The 9,518-nt window shown below is 37.5% G+C and overlaps 1 protein-coding gene across 1 annotated transcript; it reads left to right on the forward strand.

Annotated features, from left to right (window-relative positions):
• The first annotated feature begins 400 nt into the window (after positions 1–400).
• Positions 401–6,770, forward strand: LOC144970504 (apolipoprotein D-like). Its single transcript, XM_078910214.1, has 2 exons — positions 401–1,009; positions 5,324–6,770. The coding sequence occupies exons 1-2, from the start codon at positions 878–880 to the stop codon at positions 5,777–5,779; spliced, it is 588 nt and encodes a 195-aa protein (XP_078766340.1). The 5' UTR covers positions 401–877; the 3' UTR covers positions 5,780–6,770.
• Positions 6,771–9,518: the final 2,748 nt, after the last annotated feature.

A 9,518-nucleotide genomic window follows, 5' to 3' on the forward strand; every position in this document is an offset into this window, starting at 1 on the left:
TTGAGCTTCGTGCTTTATCATATCGCGCAATTTCCACTGAACATGCTCAAAACGCCCTGCCCAACAGAAACCCCTAACATAAAGAACCAGACATGACGCCTGTTAGGCGAGAATACATTTTTTTTCGACAGAGAAAACACTAATAACGGCAGGTTCTAATTTTACACCTGAATACGGTGAGAGAATTGAGTAAAGAGCCTTCTCCAAGGACTCAAACTACGCGCCGACCGAAGCTCGAATCCATGATCTTCCGATCCGAAAGCGAGTGTCATACCACACGACCACATCACCGCACTGTGGTGACTGATAAAAAAAATAAATGAAGGTGTCCTTGTCACTCAAGCCAAACAAAGTTAAAGATTTCTTATCAGTCATAATATTATATGAATCCTAAGGCATCCACACTATGTAAATCACGTTAATCTAATCACCAATAATTGCTCAATCGTCGATACAAACATCGTACAACAATGGGACTAATGGGAAATTAAATCGGAGAACGGATCTTTCGTTTTTCCCCATCGTAACGATGACAATTTGTATTATTATTTATGTATACAAAATACATTGTATATAAATAAAGATTCTACTGCGGTTGCCAAAAGCAAAACAGGAAGAAAAGTAGATCTCGTCTTTAGATTGATTGTTTCCCGTTATAGTAACCAGCTAGACGTTGTAGTGAAACAAACTGAAAGTTGTATATCTAAGTTATTTAACTTACAAAATAAATTAAAGTGAATTAGAAATTAAAAAAAAAAAACTAATAAAAAAGGAAATAAAACAACAAACAAACTAAAACAAAAACAAAAAAAGAAACTAACAAAAAACAAAAATAAAAATTAACGAAACAAAAACAAAACAAAACTGTTTCTCAAAGATGCCTCTATCGGGAACGATGAAAGCCTTCGTTTTGGTCTGTCTTGGGTTCGATCTTGTAAACAGTGCTCTAGTGTTTGGATTAGGCGGATGTCCTACGGTGCAAACCAAGTCCGATTTTGTTGCGGCAACGGTGAGTCTATTTTTCATCCATTACAAACGAATGAATGCATTTGGTACTACTTGCTTAGGTCACGTGATCATGCCCTTTGACTTTTATATAAACAAACAAAATTCTTAAAAACCCAAAAACTTCCCTTTATTCATCCCATAGGGGAAATGTGTCTCTAGGGTCTATTCCAAGGGAAGACTAGAATAACTCATGCGTCAGCCGCAGTGCAGCGCCGCAAATTGAGCTAGGGCCAGGTGACTTGCTCAAGGCCACACAGCGCAGCCAGCGGCGGGTGATCGAATTCTCGGTACCTTTCGGGGACGAAGCAAAGACGTACCGCTGAGCCACGCTGCCCCATGTATGAATCAGACTATAAACGTTCAATGTTACACATATACATAGATTTGTTTGTTGGTACGTTATATCCGGCTGGTGGAAGTGATGGGATTTTTGGATAAACGCAATGCATCACTAAACGTCCAAGGTTACTACACACAGTTTTATGTGTTGGTGGTACGTTATATCCTATGGCGGATGTAAGGAGTTTTTCAAAACTAAACACAATGCATCATTAGAAGAACAGTTTATAGATAGTATGCAGATGACGTCACTCAGGCCTTTGTTATTGTTTTTGCCATCCGCGTTTGTGAGTTGTTCTCACTACACTGTATTAACCAGACTATAAAAGTTCATGGTTACACAGAGTTTGTGTGTTGGTCCGTTGTACTTCCGGATGGCAATGTTGTGAACTCCTCGGCCAAGCGCATTCTATCTATAGATAGAGCGAAGATGACGTCACTCTGGTCTTTGTTATTGTTTTTTTTTTGCCACGTTTATGAGTAATTCTCACTTAACTGAATTATCCAGACATGGTTACAGAGAGTTTTGTGTGTTGGGACGTTTACTTACGGATGGCAATGTTGTGAACTTCTTAGTCCAGTGCATACTATTCATACCCTTGACATCACTCAAAGGAGGTCGCCACACACACACACACACACACACACACACACACACACACACACACACACACACACACACAAAGCTCAAGCTCAATTAAATAAAAACTGAACATAATCTGTGGTTGATCCCGTGCATTCTACATTTATTTATTAATTAATTCAATAACGAAAACCGTAGAATTTTGCTATCGCCTAACAGACTGCACCCACGACTGTCTTTATGTGCTCATTGCATGCTGTTTCATCATTGGGAGATTAATAATAATAATAATACTTGACATTTATAACGCGCATTTTCATCACTGGGTGATGCTCAATGCGCGAAACAATAATACAGTGACATTATTATACAAATGAAACATTATACAAACTACATCAACATAATATTATCATTATACAACAATGTAATAACTAAACATAAAGTCATTAATACAAGATATGTTATAATACATCCACATGCTATGTCAAATACGGAAATAATATAAAATAATGATATAATAACATAAACTAAATTAACATTCATATTGGGGTCAAATTACAAAGATGCATTAATCAAGATGTGTTTTAACAAAGAGATGGTGTTTTAACTTTGATTTAAATATTGATAAGGACTGCGCTTCTCTTATTCTTTTAGGAAGAGAGTTCCAGATGGAAGGTCCGACGTGACTGAACGATCTGCCGCCGTAAAATTTATATTTATATTTATTTGTAACAATTAATTTTGTAGAATCTAGTGCAGAACGTAGACTCCTCGTTGGCTTATAAGTTTCTAAAAATTCAGTAATATACAATGGTGCTTGATCATTAAGGCACTTATAGCACAATACTGCTAGTTTGAATTCGATTCTCACATTAACTGGTAACCAATGCAGCTCATACAAAAGTGGCAACGAGTAGGATGTTATCTTCTTTCTTAAAATCAATTTAGCAGCCGCATTCTGGATACTTTGAAGGCGTGATATTTTATCGTTGCTTACATTCGAGATTAACGAATTACAGTAATCTATTTTAGATAGTATGAAAGATGTTATTAGTTTGCATGTTACTTCTCTTGTTAGGAAAGGTCTAACTGAAGCAATTCTTTTTAAGCCTATTGTCAAACTTCTACATAGAGAATCAAACTGTGCCTGCATAGTCATATGTTGATCTAGCATTACCCCGAGGTTTTTCACACACGTTGAGAGGTTAATTGTGCACCCATTTATATTTAGAGTAAACTTCAGAAAATCATCTTTCAAAACACTTTTTCTACCACACACCATCACCTCTGTCTTTTCATTATTCAGCTTTAACTTGTTAATTTCCATCCAGCATTTAACATCTCTAATACAGTCTTCAACACGGGTAATTAATGATGGGATAATACTAGGGATATCGCTTACATAGATCTGAGTGTCATCAGCATAGAAATGATACATTAATTTATTTTTAACAAAAATATCCGTAAGAGGTTGAGTATAAAGAGTAAAAATAACAGGACCAAGGACAGACCCCTGCGGAACGCCGTAATTTAGAGGAAATGTTTCTGATACTGCGCCATCGATCAGAACCGACTGAGATCTTGATGTTAGGTATGATTTAAACCAACTAAGCGCAGTGTCTCTAATTCCAAAAGTAATTTCTAATCGTTTAATAAGTATCTCGTGATCAATGGTGTCAAATGCAGCCGAAAGGTCCAACATAGTCAATAAACAGACATGATTTTTGTCAATACTATTAAGAATATCAGTGCATACTTTTAAAAGGGCAGTTTCAGTGCTATGATGTGATTTATAGGCAGATTGGAAAATTTCACTTAAATTATTTAGATGGATATGATACAAAAGTCTTTTTAACACAATGCGTTCAAGCACTTTGGATAGATATGGAAGGTTGGAGACAGGTCTGTAATTTTTCAGTTCGTTTACATTTAGATCGGACTTCTTTAATAGTGGTTTAACAATGGCACGTTTAAACGAGTCGGGGACACTACCTGAGACAAACGAATTATTTATAAGTTCAGTTATTGTTGGTAACAGTTCTTCAATACAAGTCTTAAGAATACTAGTTGGGATGAGGTCTAATAAGTCACAATATTTTGATGGGCTATCTAAAATGGCTGACTTCACTTCATCTTCAGTGGCTGGATCGAAAACATGTAGTGGCGTTCCATGGAATGGTCCAAAGCTCGGTGACGATGATGATGATGATTAGAGATAATTGTTTCGTCTGATGTTTTATAGATAGAATGAAGTTGACGTCATTCAGGTCTTTATTATTGTTTTTCTTTGCCATTCGTGTTGATGAGAAATTCTCAATTAATTGCATTATCCAGACTATAAAAGTTCATGGTTAGACAGACTTTTGTGTGTTGGTAAGTTATACTTCCGTACGGCAATGTTGTAAGCTTCTTAACCAAGCGCATTCTATCTATAGATAGTATGCGCTTGGGTAAGAAGCTCACAACATTGCCATTCGGAAATATAACAGACGAACACACAAAACCATATGTAACCTTGAATGTTTATAGTCTGGTTAATGCAGTTTAGTGAGAATTACTCATAGACGCTGATGGCAAAAAAAAAAACAATAACAAAGACCAGAGTGACGTCATCTTTGTTCTATCATTATAGTGAATGATGTTTACTGTAGATATACGTCATTTAAAGGCTGCCTCTATTCTCACCCCCCCCCCCGGCCGATTGGATTACCGAAAAAAACGTCGCCGGCTTTTTGCGATTTGGATTTGATTGATTTTTTTTTTTAATTGTGCAACTTGTGACAAGAAACTTAACAAACTACTGCATTACAACCTTTGGATTAAACATACAACAATTGTGGACTACTATTATGAAGACTAGCATCCGGGGGGTTTACTATTATGAAGACAAGCATCCGGGGGGTGTACTATTATGAAGACTAGCATCCGGGGGGTGAGAATAGTCACTTCGTCATGTAAATTGGACTTTGCTTTCGTATTTTTTAAATATTTTGTTCTTTTGCTTTTACTCGGCAGTGTTGGTTTGCCTGTTCCAGCTTCTTGTGCGGCTATGAAGTCTAGTAGTATGACACTCACTTTGGATCGGAAGGTCCTGGGTTCGAGTCCCGAGCGGCGCATTCTTGAGTCCTTGGAAAAAAGCTCTTTACTCATTCTCTCACCGTACTCGTTAGGTGTTAAAAGAGTACCTGGCAGATAACAATGTTGTCTCTGTCCAGAAAATAAATGTAATATCGCCGAGCAGGCGTCACGCCTCGTCTTACACGTTACAACCGTTGCTGTTATAAAGCTCTTTGAGCACGTTTAGTGTATACTGCACTCTATATAACAAAACTCTAGTAGTAAAAAGTTCTCGTAGATACAATCTTTGCTCATTTTCTTTCTTTTGTATTTCAGTATCTTGGAAAATGGTACGAATACATGCGATTCAACAATTGGTTCGAGGCGGGCTTGAAGTGTACCTACGCACAATATACGGATGAGGGAAACGGTATCATTGGCGTAAAAAATGGAGGAATCAACAGGATCACTGGCCGAGAACAAATCGCCAATGGGCAAGCCACGGTCCCAGACGGCACCAAGCCAGGGGAGCTTAAAGTCAGTTTTTCAAACTTTGACTTCACTTCCGGTGCAAATTACTTAATTTTGGACACCAACTACGTGGATTACACGCTGATTTTCTCGTGCACCAATGTACCACTCCTTCCGTTTACCATCCAAACGGCCTGGATCCTCACCAGAGATCGTGGTACTGCGCCAAGCAATTTGGCTAGTCTAGAATCCACCCTGGAAAACTACGGCATTCCCTCCGACAGATTGAAGTTGATTAACCAATCAGGATGCACAAACTAAAATATTGTATTCAGTACCAAGGGCACATAATATATGCCGGTTTGATAATCAAACGAAATAGGAATCAATAGTCTGATGTCACGTCAGCCCAGCAACCAGAATCTTGCTTCTAAACAAAGAAAATCGATACTCTTTAATATTTTCTTGCTGGCTAGAACCTTTTCACATCTCATGTGATCAGAATGTATAAAAGTCACAAAATGATCAGATTTATACTGATTTTCTCCTTTTGGATACACTTATATGCTAGTCGGAAAAGTATTTCATAAGGGCGGTGATAGAGATAATGTCCGATGATGTAGAACCAGTTACTATGCGACATTACGAGGGAAGTGACGTCACGACTGTTGAAACCTATTATGGGCTTTATTCAAAATTGTTGTTATGGGAAATATTTACTGTGTATTTTAGAGAACCTGAATTACACTAGTGAATATATAACAATTTTGGGTCATCAAACCTAAGATTAAATAAACTTCTGTTCAGATCTCTTTAATATGTAGCTACTTGCTCTTTGTTTCTTTCCTTCTATAGATAGTATGCGCTTGGCTAAGAAGCTCACGACATTGCCATCCGGAAGTTTAACGGACCAAGACACAAAACTCTGTGTAACCTTGAACGTTTATAGTCTGGTTAATACAGTTTAGTGAGAATTACTCATAAACGCGGATGGCAAAAAGCAATACCAAAGACCTGAGAGACGTCAACTTCTTACTATCTATAACTCTATATTTTATATCCTATGAATAATAATGACGCAAGAGTGTTTCTGTGCGATATTGTGTGTGTGTGTGTGTGTGTGTGTGTGTGTGTATGCATGCGTGTGTGTTTGCATGCATGTAGGTATGTGTGTGAGCGTGTGTGTACATGTGTCTGTATATATATATATATATTGTGTGTGTGTGTGTGTGAGTGTGTGTGTGTGCATGTCGTGTGTAACGCATGTATTTTTGTGCGAAAATTCTGATGTGAAGTATTGAGATTTTCAATAGGTGCTATAATGTGAATTTATTATAATCATGTCACCGGTCATTAAATCAGTTTGTTATCTTTACTCTAAACTGGTAGTTAACATGTTTTTCTATTGCCAAGAATGTCTTTTCTGGGTATCATTGTTGTGCGACTACAGGGTCTAGTGATATGATAATACTCGCTTTCGGATTTGAAGCCCATGGGTTCGACTCCTGCTCTGAAGACATCATGTTCATTGAGCAAGGGAATATTTCACCCCCCCCCCCTCAAAAAAAAAGGTAATCTGGAACCATATTCCCATTTCATAATGTACAAATCGTCTGCTAGGAATAATTTTTGTTCTAGCCCATTTTTTACACCTGAGTACGTTGAGAGAATGTGAGTAAAGAGTCTTTTCCAAGGATTCAACTATGAACGGAGCCAGGCTCGAACCAAGGACCTTCAGATCCGAAAGAGAGTATAATGCCACAAGACCACATAGTAACCGCACATACATACAATGCATACTACTAACGTTGTGCAACATTTTCTTCTGGTTTCAGAATGATGGCATCTTATTTTCTAGTCTAAATAAATGCTGGTCATCAGTAAAGTCAGGCTATGTGGTCTAGTGGTAAGATTCCCGCTTTCGGATTGGAAGGTCCTGAGTTCGAGCCCCGCTCGGCGCAAAGCTGAGTCTTTGTCTCTGTCTGGAAAAAAACCCCTGTAATATTGCATAACAGGCGTCATGCCTCGTTCTACATGTTAAGTGTTGTTGTTGGCCATGGAACATTTGTAAAGCACTTTGAGCACGTTTAGTGGATATTGCGCTTTTCTAAAAGCTTCATTTTTTTCTCTCAAGGTCATCGATCCTCACTCCTATACGCCCCGTAATCATAAAAATCTCCCTATACTTCCTGCCTGCTACTAAAATTACGTTATGCCACCTTATGATTCAATATGTAACCTACTCATTGTAAATCCTCCGGAAGACCAGTTACCAACTCCCAATGAGTTTTGAATCGGAGGAGAGAATGATTTGACGTCATGACTTCTGAAATGCAAGCAAGCTGCGATGCGCGTATAATTTGTGACTATTTAGCAATGACTATAAAAAATGTTTTTTTCTCTTTTTGAGGAAATTTTTTGTCTAAAATCAAAGCCCTATCTCCACTGAGTAAAATGTTTTTGAATTTTGAAAATCCATTCATAAATAAACAAGTTATGCAGTTTCAAAGGTGTCATTTATTTGGATGACCCGCAAAGAGGAAAAAAACGCGAAAATATGGGACGCTTTTTCGGCATTTTTTTTTTCGACCTTTGGTTGTATCTTGCGTAATAAGTGGATTAAAAGATTGAAACTTGAAGAGCAAAGTAGGATGGTGTTTTGTAAAATACGGGAAAAGTACTCGTCATATTCATATGAAATTTTACAACAAAAAGAAGAAATGTTCATTTATTACCTTGTCAGCGACAAAACCTCCACGCCCGGTAGTTTTAGAAATATTTTACTCCAAAGAGTAAAAATCTATTTTTAACGGTCTTCTGGTAATCGCACGAGTTTTGTCGCTTGACATAATCTAAAATGACATTTTTTTCTAACTGTGTGCCAACTTTCAGTTATATTCATCGATAAACAGCGTCGTAATTAATTTTTTAAAATAGCATATACGAAACGGCTTGGTCTCATATTTTGACGCGAATTCGGGCACTTCGTGAGCGAAAAAGAGGCCCAAAGATTAGTGCGGGATAGTCATTGCTAGACTATTTATTTACATAATCTATAGTTATGAATCATCATGGATAAAACATGACCACGGGTAACAAAGTATAGATTAAAAATGAATATTACGATATATCAAGACGCAATGGAGGCTAAAGGAAGATCAGATTCAAAAAGAGGAAGGGCACGCATTAACTGCAATACTTTAAAAAAAAAAAAAAAAAAAAAAAAAAAAACAAAAAAAAAAAACCCCAACAAAACAAACAAAATAACACAAAAATAAACAAACAAAAAAACTAAACGAAAACGAAAACAAACAAACAAAAAGAAAGAAACCTCCTCCCCCCCCCCCCCCCAAATTAAAAAAAATACAACAAACCCAAACAAACAAAACAACTCAAAACTTGTTGAATAGTGCAGCGTGGCTCAGCGGTACGGTCTTTGCTTCGTACCCACAAGGTACCGAGTTCGACTACAAGCCTCGTTGCGTGGCCTTGAGCAAGTCACCTCGCCTTACCTCACTTTGCGGCGCTGCACTGCGGCTGATGCCTGGGCCATTCATCCAGTCTTCCCCTGGAATAGAGCCTAAAGACAAAATTCCCCTTGGAGATGAATAAAGAGAATTTTATTTATTTATTTTTTAATTTTTTATAATTCCTTGATCACTTCACTGAGATACAAACGGGTTATGCCGACAAGTGCTTAGTTTGCAGGTCTGATAACCCAATTCATTATGGGCTCATAGGCTATGATGGAAATCCTTTTAAAAAATGACGCAAAATAGTCTCCATTACAACAATGTTAAAGCTGGCCCGTAATTGGATTCAACAGTCTGATGTCACGTCCGCCCAGCAACGAGCAGCTTGGTTCTAAACAAAGAAAATCGGTACTTTTTATTCTTCATGCTGGCTAGAACTTTTTCACATGTCATGTGATCAATAAGTATAAAAGTCAAAATGTGGTCAGATTTATAAATGTTTTTCTCTCTGAATCGTCGGAGAAGTATTTAATTTCATAAGGGCGTCGCCATTGTTCGGATAGTTTAGAACCAGTTACTGAGTTACT

This window comes from Berghia stephanieae, chromosome 4, assembly GCF_034508935.2.
Source record: "Berghia stephanieae isolate SIO BIC M18660-M18661 chromosome 4, UCSD_Bste_1.3, whole genome shotgun sequence".
Taxonomy (NCBI): domain Eukaryota; kingdom Metazoa; phylum Mollusca; class Gastropoda; order Nudibranchia; family Aeolidiidae; genus Berghia; species Berghia stephanieae.